The 20231-nt window shown below is 42.2% G+C and overlaps 1 protein-coding gene across 4 annotated transcripts in view; it reads right to left on the minus strand.

The window, feature by feature from the left end:
• Positions 1 to 7569: 7569 nt before the first annotated feature.
• The window catches only part of NRP1 (neuropilin 1), a 138338-nt gene continuing 125676 nt past the window's right edge, over positions 7570 to 20231 (minus strand). For 2 of the 4 annotated variants that reach the window (XM_082618467.1, XM_082618470.1), the window contains exons 13-17: positions 19252 to 19389; positions 15233 to 15504; positions 14645 to 14741; positions 12509 to 12559; positions 7570 to 10397 (exon numbers count right to left, since the gene is read on the minus strand). In XM_082618467.1, coding sequence (XP_082474593.1) covers positions 10108 to 10397; positions 12509 to 12559; positions 14645 to 14741; positions 15233 to 15504; positions 19252 to 19389 — 848 coding nt within the window. In that variant the 3' untranslated portion in view covers positions 7570 to 10107. Of the gene's footprint in view, positions 10398 to 12508; positions 12560 to 14644; positions 14742 to 15232; positions 15508 to 19251; positions 19390 to 20231 lie in introns of all 4 variants that reach the window. The other 2 variants (XM_082618469.1, XM_082618468.1) reach the window with 1 other exon arrangement.

The raw sequence follows: 20231 nt of genomic DNA on the forward strand, positions 1-20231 counted from the left end.
GACCTGCACCAGTGGGAGGGAGCTGTGAAGGAGGAAAGGTTTCCACACACTAGAAGCCCCTTCACGGGCGGAGACTGCGGGTGGCGGAGGGGGGAAGCTTCAGAGCCATGGAGGAGAGCACAGCAACAGGGGTGCGGAGGTCAAAGTGGAGAGATTCCCACAGAGAGGATCAGTGCCAACCAGCACTCACCAGCCCGAGAGGCTTGTCTGCTCACCCGCTGGGGCGGGCGGGGCTGGGAGCTGAGGCTCGGGCTTTGGAGGTCGGATTCCAGGGAGAGGACTGGGGTTGGCGGTGTGAACACAGCCTGCAGGGGGCTAGTGCACCACGGCTAGCTGGGAGGGAGTCCGGGAAAAAGTCCGGAGCTGCCAAACAGACAAGAGACTTTTTCTTGTCTCTTTGTTTTCTGGTGCGCGAGGAGAGGGAATTAAGAGCGTGGCTTAAAGGAGCTCCAGAGACGGGCATGAGACGCTAAGGCTGCTACTGCCGCCACCAAGAAGCCTGTGTGCAAGCACGGGTCACTGTCCACACCTCCCTTCCGGGGAGCCTGTGCAGCCCGCCACTGCCAGGGTCCCCGTGATTGAGGGACAACTTCCCCGGGAGAGCGCACGGCGCGCCTTGGGCTGGTGCAACGTCACACTGGCCTCTGCCGCCGCAGGCTCGCCCCGCATCCGTACCCCTCCCACCCCCCGGCCTGAATGAGCCAGAGCCCCCGAATCAACTGCAAATTTAACCCCGTCATGTCTGAGCGAAGAACAGACGCCCTCAGGCGACCTACGCGCAGAGGCGGGACCATTTCATCCAAAATGAAAATAAATAAGGAAACACAAGCTTTAAATGATATACTAAACAAGATGGACTTAATTGATATTTATAGGACATTCCATCCAAAAACAACAGAATACAGATTCTTCTCAAATGCTCACAGAACATTCTCCAGGATAGATCATATCCTGGGTCACAAATCAAGCCTTGGTAAATTTAAGAAAATTGAAATCATATCAAGTATCTTTTCCGACCACAACGCTATGAGACTAGATATCAATTACAGGAAAAAAAAATCTGTAAAAAATACAAACACATGGAGGCTAAACAATACACTACTTAATAACCAAGAGATCACTGAAGAAATCAAAGAGGAAATCAAAAAATACCTAGAAACAAATGACAATGAAAACACGACCACCCAAAACCTATGGGATGCAGCAAAAGCAGTTCTAAGAGGGAAGTTTATAGCAATACAATCCTACCTTAAGAAACAAGAAACATCTCAAATAAACAACCTAACCCTACACCTAAAGCAATTAGAGAAAGAAGAACAAAAAACCCCAAAGTTAGCAGAAGGAAAGAAATCATAAAGATCAGATCAGAAATAAATGAAAAGGAAGTGAAGGAAATGGTAGCAAAAGTCAATAAAACTAAAAGCTGGTTCTTTGAGAAGATAAAGAAAATTGATAAACTATTAGCCAGACTCATCAAGAAAAAAATGGGGAAGACTCAAATCAATAGATTTAGAAATGAAAAAGGAGAAGTAACAATTGACACTGCAGAAATACAAAGGATCATGAGAGATTACTACAAGAAGCTCTATGCCAATAAAATGGACAACCTGGAAGAAATGGACAAATTCTTAGAAAAGCACAACCTTCCAAGACTGAACCAGGAAGAAATAGAAAATATAAACAGACCAATCACAAGCACTGAAATTGAAACTGTGATTAAAAATCTTCCAACAAACAATAGCCCAGGACCAGATGGCTTCACAGGTGAATTCTATCAAACATTTAGAGAAGAGCTAACACTTGTCCTTCTCCAACTCTTCCAAAATATAGCAGAGGGAGGAACACTCCCAAACTCATTATATGAGGCCACCATCACCCTGATACCAAAACAAGACAAAGATGTCACAAAGAAAGAAAACTACAGGCCAATATCACTGATGAACATAGATGCAAAAATCCTCAACAAAATACTAGCAAACAGAATCCAACAGCACATTAAAAGGATCATACACCATGATCAAGTGGGGTTTATCCCAGGAATGCAAGGATTCTTCAATATATGCAAATCAATCAATGTGATAAACCATATTAACAGATTGAAGGAGAAAAACCATATGATCCTCTCAATAGATGCAGAGAACGCTTTTGACAAAATTCAACACACATTTATGATAAAAACCCTCCAGAAAGTAGGCATAGAGGGAACTTACCTCAACATAATAAAGGCCATATATGACAAACCCACAGCCAACATTGTCCTCAATGGTGAAAAACAAACCATTTCCACTAAGATCAGGAGCAAGACAAGGTTGCCCACTCTCACCACTATTATTCAACAGAGTTTTGGTAGTTTTAGCTACAGCAATCAGAGAAGAAAAAGAAATGAATCCAAATCAGAAAAGAAGAAGTAAAGCTGTCACTGTTTGCAGATGACATGATACTATATATAGAGGATCCTAAAGATGCTACCAGAAAACTACTAGAGCTAATCAATGAATTTGGTAAAGTAGCAGGTTACAAAATTAATGCACAGAAATCTCTTGCATTCCTATACACTAATGATGAAAAATCTGAAAGTGAAATTATAAAAACACTCCCATCTACCATTGCAACAAAAAGAATAAAATACCTAGGAATAAACCTACCTAAGGAGACAAAAGACCTGTATGCAGAAAATTATAAGACACTGATGAAAGAAATTAAAGATGATACAAATAGATGGAGAGATATGCCATGTTCTTGGATTGGAAGAATCAACATTGTGAAAATGACTCTACTACCCAAAACAATCTACAGATTCAATGCAATCCCTATCAAACGACCAATGGCATTTTTCACAGAACTAGAACAAAAAATTTCACAATTTGTATGGAAACACAGAAGATCCCGAATAGCCAAAGCAATCTTGAGAAAGGAAAATGGAGCTGGAGGAATCAGGCTTCCTGACTTCAGACTATACTACAAAGCTACAGTAATCAAGATAGTGTGGTACTGGCACAAAAACAGAAATATAGATCAATGGAACAGGATAGAAAGCCCAGAGATAAATCCCCGCACATATGGTCACCTTATCTTTGATAAAGGAGGCAAGAATATACAATGGAGAAAAGACAGCCTCTTCAGTAAGAGGTGCTGGGTAAATTGGACAGGTACATGTAAAAGTATGAAATTAGAACACTCCCTAACACCATACACAACAACAAACTGAAAATGGATTAAAGACCTAAATATAAGTTCAGACACTCTCAAACTCTTAGAGGAAAATATAGGCAGAACACTCTATGATACATCACAGCAAGATCCTTTTTGACCCACCTCCTAGAGAAATGGAAATAAAAACAAAAATAAACAAATGGGACCTTATGAAACTTAAAAGCTTTTCTATAGCAAAGGAAACCATAAACAAGACGAAAAGACAACCCTCAGAGTGGGAGAAAATATTTGCAAATGAAGCAACTAACAAAGGATTAATCTCCAAAATTTACAAGCAGCTCATGCAGCTCAATATCAAAAAAAAAACAACTCAATCCAAAAATGGGCAGAATACCTAAATCGAGATTTCTCCAAAGAAGATATACAGATTGCCAACAAACACATGAAAGAATGCTCAACATCATTAATCATTAGAGAAATGCAAATCGAAACTACAATGAAATATCATCTCACAGTGGTCAGAATGGCCATCATCAAAAAATCTACAAACAATAAATGCTGGAGAAGGTGTGGAGAAAAGGGAACCCTCTTGCACTGTTGGTGGGAATGTAAATTGATACAGCTATTATGGAGAACAGTATGGAGGTTCCTTAAAAAACTAAAACTAGAACTACCATACGACCCAGCAATCCCACTACTGGGCATATACCCTGAGAAAACCATAATTCAAAAAGAGTCATGTACCACAATGTTCATTGCAGCTCTATTTACAATAGCCAGGACATGGCAGCAACCTAAGTGTCCATCAACAGATGAACAGATAAAGATGTGGCACATATATACAATGGACTATTACTCAGCCATAAAAAGAAGCGAAATTGAGTTATTTGTAGCAAGGTGGATGGACCTAGAGTCTGTCATACAGAGTGAAGTAAGTCAGAAAGAGAAAAACAAATACCGTATGTTAACACATATATATGGAATCTAAAAATACAAAAAAAAAAAAAAAGGTCATGAAGAACCTAGGGGCAAGACAGGAATAAAGACACAGACCTACTAGAGAATGGAGTTGAGGGTATGGGGAGGGGGAAGGGTAAGCTGCTACAAAGTGAGAGAGTGGCATGGACATATATACACTACCAAACGTAAAATAGCTAGCTAGTGGGAAGCAGCTGCATAGCACAGGGAGATCAACGCAGTGCTTTGTGACCACCTAGAGGGGTGGGATAGGGAGGGTGGGAGGGAGGGAGATGGAAGAAGGAAGAGATATGGGAACATATGTATATGTATAACTGATTCACTTTGTTATAAAGCAGAAACTAACACACCATTGTAAAGCAATTATACTCCAATAAAGATGTTTAAAAAATATATCTCATATTCAAAGTGAAGAAGCATTTTAATCAACATTGAAATTTTTCAGAAGTTGGACAAAAGTAGAGCAGTGACAGCCTAAGAAGCCATGGAATGGTTTCCAGACAGTATTACATCAAGATAGTTAGTTTTGCCAGCATCACGTCTCTGCAAGATGATGATGGGGCGGTGAAGAAGGGTGCTAAGTTAACTCATGTCAAAAGTGATGGTCGGGGGAGGTGCCCAAATCACTGAAAGGAGCATCACAAAGACCAGAACCTGCTCTCCATCCCGAGAAGTCATCTCATTCAAGCTGCCGAAGGGTGAGACTCAGTTGTACCATCACCAGACAGCAGGTCTATTTCAATCCAACATTCTGCTGGAGCAAGTGACTTTCCAACTCTATTAATAGGGCAGTGATAAAGTTTGGCATTGGCTATGAATGTTACACGTTTATGGAACTCCTTCGTCATAATAGGTACCATTCTAGTTAGACGTGGAGATGAGAGACAATCTTTCTATAAAGAAAAGGCTTCTCTTGGGAGTCACCGTTGGAAAACAAAACTCTACTGTCTGATAGTTTCTCACTTATTTGTAATAAGGACCCTAAGGAACAAGAGTAGAAATTATTGAAGAAAGATTAAATTGGGTTCAGCCTACTTTTACCATTCAGGATTTTAATGTCATTGGGAAGTAGTAAACTGTGTGAGATGAATGAGGCAACTTCTTTTGAATAAGAAGATTTGGCTCTTCACAAATTGGTCCTCCCCCTTGACTCCTGACCATACTGTGATGAGTAACAGAGTATTCACTTTGCTCTATAGCACTTTAAGTTTTCCACCAAGCAACATACTTTGTGAGCATTCTCTTCCTCTCAGATAAGTCCACATGTAGGGCTCTCACCATCAATCAGGCAGGATGGCTACAACCTGCTTCCGGGCTAAGTGAGTAGGATTTCCAATTTCCTAATTTTACTTTCTGTTTTCCAGGCTGCATTGTGCTCAGGCTCTTCTGTATACTGCTCTGAGAAACCTGCAGTGATGTGTTCTGTCTTTGAGTGTCTCAAAACCACCAGGCAAATTCTGGAACAACTAGCTTAGTGTACCTGCAGGCGGAGTCAGTGCTTCTCAGACCTGAATGGATGGGCGTATGGGTCATCTGGGGAATCTTGTTAAAATGACTCAGCAGGTCTGGGGTGTGGCCTGATACTCTGCATTTCTAACAGGCCTCCAGGTGATGCTGTTGCTCCTGGTTCTCGAGTAGCCAGGCCCTCTGTGGGCACCTGTTGAGATCATGCAGGGCTATGGCGTGGTAGGAGGAATGGAGGGGGAGATGAGACCAGATACGTGCTGGACTCATTCCTCAACCTGCCTAAACTTTGGAGTCCTCATTTATAAAGTGGAATAATGACAAAGCTTAGCTCCCAGAGCTGCTGTGAAAACAGAATGCTCTCAATATAAAGAAGTATAGTGTTATCACCATACAAGATTCCCATAGAGTTTACTTTCCCATAGAGTTTACTCCTTCTCTCCTAAAATGATAGAATTGGTTCATGGGAACTTTACTACTACTAAGAAGTGACATACGTGTGATAATATGATGCTCTTATCTGTATCATCTTGCAATGTTTCTTTGGAATATTATAAAAAAATGACAGAGATCATCCTGGTCTCACTTGCTTCTTGGTGCTAAGTTGTACTCAGTTTGAAGCTCCCTTCCCTCTGGCTTCTCAACCCCTGAGCTGAAAAGCTGCTTAAGACCCCTTCGTGGATAGAGTTTAGGGAAATAGAGCTAATTCTTGGCAGAACTGCTTTTTAATGCAACACAACAGCTCTATCACTGGGAAGCAGAAACATTATGGAATATTACAAAATCCATCTGATTTGCAAAAAGATAAAGTGCAATCCAGCCCAAGTGGTGATTAATATGTTAGGAGGGAAGACAGGAGATGGAACAAAAAATAATTTTCATGTTTGAAATTAAATGTTTCAATCCTCATGATCTATTTAATTCTTGACTTTGGGAAGAATTCTACAGTGATTTAGCTCATTAAACCCAGGAAGAAAAGCCTAGCTTAGCAGCTAACTAGGGATAAGAAATGGGTGAAAAGCATCTATGTTTAAGGTTTCTCAAACAATGAAACAGAAAACATTAATCTATGGCCCTTAGCGCTCTTCAGAAAGTATCTCTGGATTAATTATGATAGACTTCTTGTAAGTCATCATGTTTTCTGGAAACACCCATGAGCATAAATAGAATTTAAGTTCAGTAAAGTGATTACCCAACTCTGGCTCTTTTCTCTAAGCAGAGAGACTGAAAACTCCACTGAATAGGGAAAATGTCCTCTTCTTAGTTAAATCTTGGAAGATGCCAAAGGTGTCAGTGTCCAGAGAGAAGTAGGAATATTGATTCACTGGGAAGGGCTGTGCAGAGCAGTCCACCCCTGTGCTTCAGAATTTAGTTTTCCTATAATCAGAAGAAGGTGAAGAATGAACCATCGGCACATGGATGGTGGGGATGAGGGGAGGCCAGTTGTGTTGCAACAAGCTTTCTTAAGGGTTTACTCTACTCTACCCTACCCTCGTCTTTGTTTATTATTATTATTATTACCACTACTATTATTGTAGTCCCAGATGGAAAAGAAATTTTCCTAAGAATTACCAAGTAGCTCAACTTTGCCCTTTCTCAAAATTTAGCATAGCTGCATGCCTAAACACTGTCAGATTTATTATCTATTTACTACAAGAACAAAACTTACCAACAGATTTTTGGGAATTTCATTAAAAAAAAAACTTTACTAAATGGAATATAGAAACATTTGACACAAGATTTGGAGTTGAAAATTTTCCACTTATAATGCCAAATTCTTTATGCCTTATCTTGACAAGTATCCAGTTTGGGTTGATATTCTTTCAGGAAATGTCTTCTTAATCTTCTCTCCTTATTAGGATATTATTTTTAAAAGAGAACTTTAAAAAATCTTGAAAGTTATTTGATGCTGAAATAATACCAATTTCTTTAACAATAACAAAGCTAATATAATAAAAGCCATCAGGTTTGGGATATTTTAGGAAAATGTTTAATTCAACTGTTTCTTTGGAATGTAGTAGTCATAGTTTGGAATTTAAGTTACAGTTCAGTTCTGTGTGGTTTTTCTCAGTGTCTGAGAATACAAATGTCATTTAAAGTTAAGGCTTCGCTGTTCATTTTGAATCAACAATTTACAAGTGTCATATTGTCATAGAAAATAAAAATTTCTGTAAAAAAAATTTGCACAAAATTTTATGATGGTACAAAACATGAAGCAATAATATACCAGTAAAATGAAAACATTTTACTACAGAAAGTTTTATAGATCTCAATAAAGAAAAAAATATGTTATTTTACACCTTTTAAAATTACGAAACAATCTAAAACAATATAAACTGAACATTTTGTAACACTGCCTTTACAAATTAATAACTTTATAAACATATAATTTTTAAATATATTTATCAGTGCAAGATACTTTCAAATTTAAAGTTGCAGTATCATTTTTCCTTGGCTGAAGACAACTGTAAGTCTGTTGCCTTAAAGATAAATCAAGTCTTAATGCTTTCATCCTGGTACGATTATAATGGCTGAATGGATGCCTCTGGGGATAAGAATCTATTCTTCTTTCATAGTGATCAATACTTTCCTGGAAACAAAAGGCATTCTCAATTCAATTAGACCAGGATGAATGGACTTTCCCCTCCATGATGCAAATGTGACTCCCACAAATATATTCGAGTGAGACCTACAGCAGTGCCGGAAGGGAGGAAGTTCTTACGTACAACACGGCATGGCACAAATACACGGAAAAAACCTGAAGCTTCTTTGGGTTAATTCAATGCTGCCTGATAAGATATTTACTTCTCTGTGCCATTGGAGGCTTAGGTCTTGCCAGCCCCAAGGCAGGCTTTTTGTTTGTGAGGCACTGGAAGTTTCTAGAAGCATTCATTCAAGTCTCTGTTTTTTCAGGGTTGCCGCTGACTGAATTATTAAAAACATTTGTTTTGACTTTACTCATTTTCTTCCCCTCTGTCATCTTAAAATACTTCATCCCCAGGCACCATGATTTATTGTCGCTTTCTTAAATTAACTGTTCTTTCTTCCACTTCCCTTGTCTGACTCAATACCAAAACAAGAAGGCTCTCACGGGTCATTTTTGTGTATTTGGATGTAAAAATTTCCTGGTTTTGGATATGGGGAGAACTCTATTCCTTTGGGTCTCACTTGAAAGCCAATTAGTATTATTTCTTCTCTCAACTTATCACTATTTTAATTAAATGCAAACATTTCTATCGAAGATCATTTCGATTGGAATAGACAGACAAATGGCTTAGGAAAAAAGATACTGTCACTTTAACCAGTTAACAAGGAAACCAAAGTTAGACTTTGGAGGGCAAAGTTAGGAATTTCCCTTATTTATTTATTTTCCAACATAAAGTCTAGTAAAAGTGTTTGCCATTACCAGCAGGTTAAAGCTGCAAGTTTCTTTTCTGGATAATGGCAAATGCTTAAATCCTAAGAGAGGAAAAAGACAGAGAGATAGGAGAGAAAGAGTTTACATTTGAAAATACATTCCATATGAAAGAACAGTAAGAGAGAATATTGCAGCTTTATACAAAAGGGTCAAGAGACATGAAATTGAACTATGGAAAAAGCAGAACAATTAAGCCACGTTGCCAAATCTTCGGAGCCCTTGCCTACCCGGAGGCTGACATCTCACACTAAAATATACTTTCTTCTTAGTCAGTGGGCCACCAGGGTTTGATTCAAGAGGAGGGCTTTCACCAGCAAGAAACAGGGCAGGTTAATGTAACACAATGAGAACCAGTACAAACAAAAAGGCACTTGAGAGGACGTAGACCAGCCAGTGCCAAGGATTCTTCGTTGTGGTTGTCGGCATCACACCCAGTTGCCAGCAGTGTTTGGTGATGGCACAGTTTTCTGTATGGAGTTCACAGCACAAGGTTGAGTACAACACTGGAAAACATCGAGGAAATCTGACGGTATTGCTTCGTAAACAGAACTGACACACTAGACTGGTACTGAGGCTACGGTACTTTAACAGAAAACATCCTACCCCTTCTTTGCCTATGCACAACGCGGGCGATGACACACAAGGCCGGCTTCAGGAGTCCACTGAAATGGGGTTACTCAAATATATTCTGGGCACTGGGCTGCAGGTAGCATGTCCGTCAAAAGGGCCCCACTGAATACACTTGGTGCCAGCATCTTGGATTTTGCAGTTTCCGAAAAGAATCCAGAAGAGGAAGAGAGAGAAGGGAAAGGGGAGTCCAAATGAATTATGAAGTCCATCATACTTGGTCTCAACACCAGCATTTGATCATTCAAAAGAAACCAACAGAAAGAAGCTGACTGTACAGGATTCCGATTGTTAACACAGCTAAGTCGTTCATGTCTGTCGGCCGAACTCATCGAAGCTCCTGAGAAAACCTGGCTTGGCATCAGTAACGCACTTCCCAGCCTGAACAGTGAAAGACCGGCCGGTCCCCAGCTCAAGCTCTGTCCGCCGCTCCACTCTCCTGCTCGCCTGGTCACCTCTGGCTGCCTTCATGCCTCCGAGTAAGTACTCTGTGGATTCAGTTTGTCTTTTTTCAACTTCACGCCATCCACCAGTTCGAAGTTATAGTTCTCCAGGGCAGATAAGTTTCTTTCCGACATCCCGTTGTGCCAGCAGGCACAGTACAGCACGACCCCGCACACGGCGCCCAGGAGGACGCCCAGGGCGCTCATGGCGATGATGGTGATGAGGATAGGGTCCAGGGTCTTCAACACGCTGCCCGGCTTCCTGGAGATGTTCTCATCACCGTCTCCCGTGCCTCGGTATCCTGGCGTGCTCCCTGGGGAGAAAAACGAAATTGGCTCCGTGTGCTGCCAACGTACCAGACGACAGTAGACAGAGAAACGGAGAAGGAGGAAAGAGAAAGGAGTGAAACATACGTCCTCCCCAAGAGCCTGCGGGGGATTTCTGCAGGGGGGGCTTTGGCTCCCCCATCGCCAAGAAACACCAACGTTTAGGTTTGACTCATTGCTGGGAATTGAAGGTGGGAGGGAAGGGTATTGGGTGTTGGTGCTGTGATTCTGACAGGAAGCTTAGCGCATGGAAACCACTGACTCTGGGTAAACAATGAGGGTTCGCTTCTAATCTAATTCCGATTTCATGCAGCCCGCCATCTGTGAGACTGTAATCTGTATTTATCGTCCTTGGCCAGATAGGAGGTCTGTAAACTTTGCAAAATGCTTCGTCACACATTTGTCTAGAGGGGGATTTAACCATTCCTGGTGCATCTGCCTGATCCCCAAACCTGGAACGAGGAACCCGCGCAAGCTGTCCTTCTGTGTGGTAATGCTACCACACATCAGATCTTCAAGTTTCCTCCTTGAGTCAATGGTGGTTTCACTCAAGAAGGAGAGGGCTTTCAGAAAGAAGGAGGGCATGCCTGCTGCTCACATTTAAAGTGGCTTATGGCTCCAGTCTAGAAGCTGGGTCAGTGCTGTGCTGAATAGAACACATTTAATAATCAGCATCTTTGCTGCCCTGGTGGTTTCGCTGGAGATGGTCACACAGCTCTGCACTCAGGCCCTGGGGAAATGTTTTCTTTAGAGTGGAACGTGAGAAATTACTAACGTGGGAGCTTTGAGTCTCATTACCTGGGACTAGAAATGAGACTAAAATGTCAACGTGCAACAGGCCTGGTGTTTACTTAATGGTGTTCTGATCAACAAGGATTCCAATCAAAGAAAACTAAAACTATGAGACACAAGTCCCTAAATAGGGGGAAACAAGCCATGGGGACATATTAATATCCTCTCCCTTGATGCAACATTGTTTTGAAACAACCTCTAATAAAGTTTACAACCCAGCGTGGACTACATAACTAAGCTAAACGAGTCACGTGTTAATATGACCAACCACAGACATGGTGCCACCTTTATTTGTCTCCATCAAGTCCAAGTCTGGTTATAGTAGGTCCACATTTCTAATGGCAACAGGTGCTGCTGTTGATGGACAGGGCACAGAACTGCCAGCAGCAGCTGTGAGTGACGCTGGGGCAAGTGTCCAATACCACCACTGCTGGCAGGAGGCACAGAGACTTCTGGGAATAAAATAATATCAGGCAAGGCCTAACTCCGACCAAATGTCTTGCGTTGGATCACAAAGCAGTGTTCAATGAGAACACACATTTTCGAGTTAATCAGTCTGAAGTCCGAGGCTACCACCTAATTTGCTGTGTTACTTAAGGCCAAGCCACTGCTCTGAGCTTCAATCTCCTCATCTGTAAAATGGGGATAAATACACTCAGAGAGCGGCTGTGAGGATTAAATAAGATAACTTATGTAAAGCGATTGGAACATACTAGCTACTCAGTAGACCCCCATCAGCATCATCAGCATCATTATCATCAATACTGTGATCATTATCGCAAAACGAGGGTTTCAGTACAGGAGGCTGGGAACAGATGGCCCAAACAAAACAGATTATCACAGAAATTGGGCTCCCGTTCTCTAAAGATTATATCTGGATATAAACCAGGAACAAGAATTTGGGTTGGTTTCAAATTATTATATGAAAATTATTGCAGGTCTTTGGGTAAAAAACAATCTTCACTAGTTTCCTGTGTCCATAGTTATAAAATGAGAGTGTTTCGCGTCATTGTCCTCTGAGCCCCCTCTTGCAGCTCAGGCAGGGAAGGGCCAAGGTAGCACACGTCCCCAGGGCTCACCCCCTCACACAGGCTGAGCCTCTTACTGCGTGCGGCTCCCAAGTCTGCAGAACAGGTAGGAGAGGGCACTCTGACGACAACCCAGGCACAGTACCACGGATGTGGGTGTTTATTTCATGTGAGCTGCTTTGATACACCAGTGCATCAAAGTTCCAGAAAGCTTCTTCATAAATATACTGAAAGCCACAGTAAAATATTTTAAAAATCGGTCAGCAAGACAAATTTACCTGTTTCGTCGATTTTACTTTCTGGGTTCTTTTTATCCAGGTCTGCTGGTTCTGACAAGTCAAACAAAATTGAAAGAGATATTTGAACTGCCAACCAAATACAGTACACACAAACTACATAAACCTTTACACACACACACACACACACACCCCACTAATGGCTCTGCCGGGTTTCCTTTGGAGTTTTTAGTACAATCTGACCCCACCAAGTAACTGGAGAGCTATAGGGAGGCAGTGTTAAATGACTAGGGAATTGGTGTCGGATCGAAATCCAGGAAGCACCGCTGGAGCAGAGTGTGTTGTCTTAGCAGAAGAGCAGGGTGGAGGGAAATGGTTTTGGCATTTGGAGTGTGGGGAAATCTGGTGAAAATAGAAAACAGAAGTGGAGTTGCACATATGGCTACCATCCTGTGCTTTTGTAGATAACTGCTTCGTGTTAGTTTCTCATATGGTACGTCAGCTCATTAAGGCCAGAGATTGTGTCCTGTGTCTTAACCAAAAAAAAGAAAGCATCTGGAGGGAGTGGAGTCCTGGTATCCCTTATGGTTCTGAGTAGAACACACGGACCTGGTTCACTGCTACGTCCTCAGCATTTAGAACAGTGTTCAGAACATACGTGGTGCCTCAATAAATATTTGTTATATTAATGCATGAATAATTAACAAAGAGCTGATAACCTCCCAGCATCCATGGCTAAATATTCAAGGAAATATATTTGTCGAATAACTGTAATATTATCTTAGACGCCTTTTCATTGTTACAGCAACACAAAGTTTCAATGGTGCTTTAGCTGTGACTTTCTGAGTATAATGCCCAGCAGTAAGCACAGCTAAGTAGATGAGTCACATGAAAACAGAAAGGCTCACGGACTTGTCTTAGCTTCTATACATTCACTGTAGCACTGGGATGCTGCTTTGCACAGAGAAGGTGGTCAGTGAAAACCTGTTGAACCAGATTGAATGTATTTCTTGGTTCCAGATGGTCGAGCTTGCTCTCCCATTCCAAAAACATCGCCATCAACCTTCTCATCTTGGAATAGGAAAGCAAGCAGTACGTGCCCTGTGTAACTGTATGAAACATACATTTGAACAACTGTGTAGACCTGGATGTGGGGAATTTGTAAAGTAGTTGCAACTTAAATATTAAGCCTTATTTTCTGTGAAGGTCTGCAAAGTACTGTGGCAGGAAGCAGACCTTTATTCACTGCCCTCTTTTTCCCCCAATTCCTTCAATCGACCCTATCAAATTATTGCCACTTTAGGGATTACGTATATCCAATACATTGTATAATAAAAGCTTTGTAAATTGCCGAAATGACCAAAAACCCATTATAGCCAACAGGCCTCCTTTGTCTTAAATTTGTCCAATAGGGTTATTCCATTTTGTTATAATTAACATCCTATTATATAATGATACATAACAAAACTTTAAGTGTAGCAAATGGAGCTTAAGACTAATTACTGTGCTATTACATTGCCATTAGTGGGGCTATTTATAATTATGTATCAAGAACTGAGAGAATGAATTGGTTTTCTACGTCAGACTCTTACTCATATACACCAGACTGATGAAATCCATAAACTCTGAAATACTAGGCAAAGTGTCTAAATGTCCTTTATTCTTTTGCGTCAACTCAACTGTTTTTAGAGTCAGAAACATCTACTTATTTGTAATAAAGCAAAGAATGATGGTGTCTATGATTCATTCACATTGTAATCTTCATTAAATCCACTGTGATCAAAAATTTCAAAGGCCTGCTGCTTGTTGACACACTCAGATATTTGGAATTATCCAGATGTCTGAGTTTTCCGCTTCTCATCACAATGTTTAGGCATGGCGTAACCAGCCTGGAAACTGTGAGTTCCTTCTTCGCTATGATCTTTGGATTGCATATTATTTGTGTAGTTTTGTGGGTGGCAACCAGACATTCTAAGTGAACCAGGTTAGATAATGGGGCAGCTAAAGGTAGACTGACCTGGCCTTATGCCCTGTTGCACCAGACCACGCGTTCTATAGGATGTACTTATAGCCCACATTAAAATTCGAGGTCCAAATGAGCACGACAAAGACCATTCAGTGGAAGAACACGTGCCCTGAGCAAGCGCTGCTTTGGTTTCTACAGCAACCCATACTTACTTGTGCAGTCCTCTTGAGGGATGTGGTTATTGATGCTAATGTCATCCACTGCAATCCCGCCAAGGTTGCCTTTTCCGATTTCACCCTCAAAAATCACCTAACAAAATGAGATCATTTTCACAGTATTTAAATGTTGGGTCCCAAATAACAGTGCTTACAAATGCTTGTTCAGCTCAAGTCACAGCACGTAAATGAAAGTCATGAGATTTCGAATGAGCACACGATTTGCTCTTCAATCCATATTAACTGCTTGGGGATGGCATAAAACTTCTCCTCACTGTATCTTTGTATGATACAGAATGTAAAACTGGAAAAAAGCAGCAAATTAAAGGAATGTTCATTGTGACAGCCCCAAATAATTATTGAGTAGCATTTTCCCTTCTTTCTCAGCAGTCGGTCCTACGTCTGTAATCTAGGAGACTGTGAAATATGCTACTGAGATTATCATCATTGCAGCAGTATCTCAGGTTCACGAAACACCTGAAATAAAATTTGGAATGATTTCCACATCTCATTTGCATAACTTTCAAATATTACCCCAGAGACCCCAAAACAGCTACCCGCCCCATCCTAGAGAAGGGGGCCCACCTGGTAAAGTTTCAGAGATTTGTGCAGCAGGACACGCCCCTCTTTCCAGTGGTCCCCTTGGTGTCCGATGGCCATCCAGACCAACTGGTCGTATTCCTCTGGCTTCTGGTAGTGCAGTTTGACCCTCAGCGTGCCCACGTGTGAACCAGACATGTGATACCAGAAAGTCATGCAGTGGGCAGAGTTCTGGGAATAAACCACAGGGCTCACCAGGCGAGCCACTTTGCCTTTCTGGTTTTCATCAGCTTGGGAGTAGATGAAGTTGCCATCTCCTGCTGTGACAAAAAGCTGTGTTAAAGAGAGTGGCCAGGGGCTTCCCTGGTGGCGCAGTGGTTGAGAGTCCGCCTGCTGATGCAGGGGACACGGGTTCGTGCCCCGGGCCGCGAAGATCCCACGTGCCGCAGAGCGGCCGGGCCCGTGAGCCATGGCCGCTGAGCCTGCGTGTCCGGAGCCTGTGTTCCGCAATGGGAGAGGACACGACAGTGAGAGGCCCGCGTACCGCAAAAAAAAAAAAAAAAAAAAAAAAGAGTGGCCAAATGGATGAACCTTTGTCTCTTTTCTATCAAGTTCTGCTACTCAAACCTTCTCTCCTGGGCTGAGCACCAGAACCCAATCGTGCAGGGGAAGGGAAAGTGGGCATTGGATGGAATCCTCATTGACACTGGAGGCTCTGCTCTCAGCTTCTGTGAAAGCACGTTTGTGACAGAGGCTATAAACAGCGTTCGTCTGATACCGCGTATCTGGAACGCACTGTCACATGGACACGGGCTATGACTTGTGTTGGTCTCTGCACCATTGCAAGCAGATCGGATGTACAGGAAGACCTATTTCACGCAACTTTAAGATTGCTTCAGCAGCACGCATGTGAACACAGACACTAAATGGAAACATTTAGATGTATTCTTATTTATCTACCATTGGAGCAGGTAGACTTCTGGTTGATGATGCTTTGGTCACTGTAACTGCTTGATAATAAAGCTGCAGTCTGTCCAAATAATCTGGCAATCTTTTTTTTTTTCAGCCAAACTTCGATTCTTTTCCCCTAGTTTGTTTTAATGGCTTATAAATTCCTTAAATACACCTGAGAGCCTGAAACTCAGCTGTGAGCCCCACTCCTGTTTGATGTGGGCTTCTGGTTCCAGGAGAGGTGAGGCTGCATTTCTGAGGCTTATTAGAACCTGCCATTTTGGCAACGGAGATGCTTGCCAAGCTTGGAGGACTAACTCCTGGCTCTGCTGTTAATGACCCCCTATGGGAGCACCGCCTTCTGCCACCACCTGGTCTAAACACACAACTCGTGTTTTACTGTTTGCTCTGCAAATAGCAATGCTACTCTAACACCGTACCTGCTGAAAATATGGATCTGATGCTGAGCCTCAGTGGGCAGCAGGATGTTCGGTGTGCTGCCCCAGAGGCTGGTGTGCTTGGGAGATACTCTTTCACTGCATGTATGTGGGCACACCCTGAGTCAGCAGCGTCCAGGTGAAGTGGATGTGTCCTCAGTCGCTTTCCTCCCTCACCTGGCTGCTTGTCTGAGATGGCTCCCAAGCACTCTTAATAAAACCGGTGGGCGGGGAAAATGAAAGGAGGGTGGAAATAAAAACCACGGCCCCGGCAGTATGTGTGATGCTCTGGACCACGCAGACTCAAGTCACCCCTGGGGTTTGTTTCCTCCCACTGATTTACCAAATGATGCTCACCTGTCTGTGTATGGTGCCACTTCACTCAGCCCACCAAGACGGGCAGGTAAGACATGCCCGCATCTTGCTGCTGTCCCCCGTCCCCGATCTTATGGAGAAGAATGAAGTTGAGGGTGCTTAGCTTAGATGGTCCCTGAGTCAGGCCGCTTCTCTGCCCCGTACTGTGCTGTCTTCTGCCACTGCTGCTCCCCCGGCCATTGGACACCCTCATCCCACTGCGCTGGAGCCGTCTCCCACCCGGAACCAGACTGTGAGCACCTCCAGGGTTGGGTTCCCTCCTTTACACCTGAATCTCCAGTGCCCCTCACTGCATCTGCCATGTATGTGGGCAGCTCGATAGCATATGTGCAATGAAGCAGAGGAAGATGAGGGTTTTGGGAATCCTCTGAAAGGAGGAACATAGCTTCATTGTTAGAGGTCGAATGCAGAAAAGCATGTGGGATTCCTTTGATAAATCCAAAATTGGGCTGCAGGCTATTGTACCCAGGTAGTGTTCATTTTCAGAAATCTCCACGTTAGATTTGCAAAGTGCCACACATGATCTGTGGCAGGCTGTGTGCGTGTGTCCTGTGTGGGGGGCTCTTTTCATTCAGACATTTTCATGTTAACAAGTTCCTGCCTTTCAGATGTCGGGCTCACCCATCTCTCTTGGCAAATGATTTTGTGTCTAGTGCTGCAGGGGTTCCTCCTGGTTTGGGCAGACCTGGCACCACTGCCAAGTAAATCGGGGCTTCTGGGAGGACAAAAGAGACCAATCCTTCTGAAGGAATCGCACTTCTCAGCCGCTAATCTAAGACAAGCCCGCCTTTTCTGACACTCCAACACATAAAGTGCTGATGTTTTTCCTTTCAGGGATTTTATCACAGTTCTGGGTCGGGAACTCTCTCTCCGTTTTCTCAATTAGCACTGTACTTCTGCAAGCCTTTTAGCTTTTGTCTCTGGCTAACATAGCTTTTAACCTCCTTTGAATGTCAGATCCTACTGAGCCATTTTGCTTCACTTTGCATCAATTTTTCCACCATTACTGCCTTCATTTCAGCTAATTGCATTTGGTTAATTTGATGCCATTTCTATGTACAGTGCCATTTACAGTCAAAGTATTTTAAGTTTTCTAAAACTGCTTGTCTTAAGATTCAATTGAAAGTGTCTCAGAATTGAAGGAGTCCAATTTTATCCAATTTCCTTGTCATTCTTATTAGGAAAGGAAGTAGCTGTGATGGAAAGAGGGCTATTCAACCTACTTAATGGTTGTATTCACAGGGGAAAGAGTGAACAACAAAGTGGGAAAGGCATCAAGTACCCTTTGCCTGTCCATCGGCCCACTGGCCCACTCATCCCAAGCACAGGCATGGGGAAACTCGGCTTAATGAGATTTCTCAGCATCAGCAAATGCCCCTCTGGGGTCTCTTTTGGGAAACATGACTTGAGGAAGCAGTCCTGTCAGTATCACTGATTAGGGCCGAAGTTTGTGGGTTGGGTGTTTGTGTGTATGTGTGTGTGAGGGTATGCATGTGCGTTTTTCTGCAGGACACTGATGGTTCTTTATTCCATATTTCAAGTTGGGTGATAAAATGACTAGGAGGAAAACAGGATGGCGGTGGGTAAAAGAGCTCCCCAAAGTGGCTGATGGCTCCCTATGTACCCCAACCCTAATTAATCTTAGAAGGAAAGTAAGATAGGAGGTGAGGTGAGTTGAGGTGTGGCGAGGTTTCTATCTGCTCAGAGGGAATGGGCTACATTTACAATCTTCCTCAAAAGAACAAGATTTCTACCCCTACCCCAACCCATTTCCACTTCATGGGTCAAGAGAGTAAGCGTTAAGCTCACTTATTGTTTCTTTAGCTGCAAAATAAATGAGATGGCACCATCTATGGTGGTGTTTGGACTTGCTTCCAAACAATCCAGAGTCAGGATGCTAGAGATAAAATAAGACTCCTAGGATTTGATGGTTGTTGAAGTTGGGTTATGTACAGAGAGGGTTCACTTTACTATTTCTTTTCTACTTTTGAATACATTTGAAATTTCCCATGAAAAATGTTCAGAAAAAGTAGAAAACAGGTATTAATTCACACACACTGATTTGCCAAGTTTGCTATTTTTCTGAGGGGCCAATCAGTTGCTACATTTAATCAGTATTCTCTACAAAGTGGCCTAAGGGAATCTCTACTAGGGAAAGACATGATGTTAATTCCAGAAAAGAAAAGCAAAAGTGAATGCTCTGTAGTATTTTCTAAACTCCCTACACTCAGAGACCCATCAACCCTCCGCAGTAACTTTCTCTAATTCAAAGAAATGAGGCCACAGTGAACCCTCCGTTACCTGTGTGATCCTGAATCGGTCCCGTCTTGCTGGTCAACACGCTCCATTTGAGCTGCACGTGATTGTCATGCTCCCAGTGACAGAACGTCTTATGAGAACCCCAGCCAAACTCACAGTTAAAACCATATGTTGGAAACTCTTCAGTGGGTGGAAAGGAAAAAAAATAGAGACAAGCAGAGAAAGACACATTTAATCATTTAGGTCAGAGAGGTCCTTAATTCGTTCATGGAAAGCATGATTTACATAACTTCATGTCTGTTTGAAAATTCCAGGAAAGCCACAAAATCCAGGATTACCACGAAACTCAAAAGATGCATGGAGAAGGCCAAATGCTTACAACATCATATTTAGTAACATTAAAAAAAATTTTTTTAATCCAGCTCAAAAAGATGATGGACTGCCTGTCAAACTGCTACATAAAATTTCCAGGAAGGTTACTTTCCAAAGCATGTATATTACATGTATATTATATTAGCATTCTCCCTATTTCCGCAATACTTAATATGAAAGATACTCGGCTCTTGAGGATGAGTCATATAAATTGATATCCACCAGTGAAAAGAATCTTAATTAGAGATTGACCCATGAACCTCAAACGTCTAGAAACGTGACTTGGCTGAATATCTCACCCTGGAGGTTATTTGTATTCTCACCACACCAGCTTATGCTTCAGGTTTTTACTGGCAGATCTCTGAAGCATTTCATAAGATTATTTTTTACTTCTGTGCTTTATATCAGGTCAGTTAATTTTAACTGGAAGCCTCTGCTTTTTTAGTGAATTTTCAGATTTGCCTATAAATTGTTTGCCCCACTTAAAACCTCAGTGTAAAGTCAAGTAAAGCCAAAGCATACTTGAATAGGTGCCCACTTGTATATTTTTTAACGTTCAAAATGCTTCCTTTGGAATCTAAAAGGAAAGTATGAAGGGATTCTCAGGAATGATTTGTGTGTTCTACAAGGTGCTATTTGGGTATGGGGTC

This window comes from Mesoplodon mirus (assembly GCF_964341445.2).
Source record: "Mesoplodon mirus genome assembly, chromosome: 4".
In the NCBI taxonomy this organism is placed as follows: Eukaryota; Metazoa; Chordata; class Mammalia; order Artiodactyla; family Ziphiidae; genus Mesoplodon; species Mesoplodon mirus.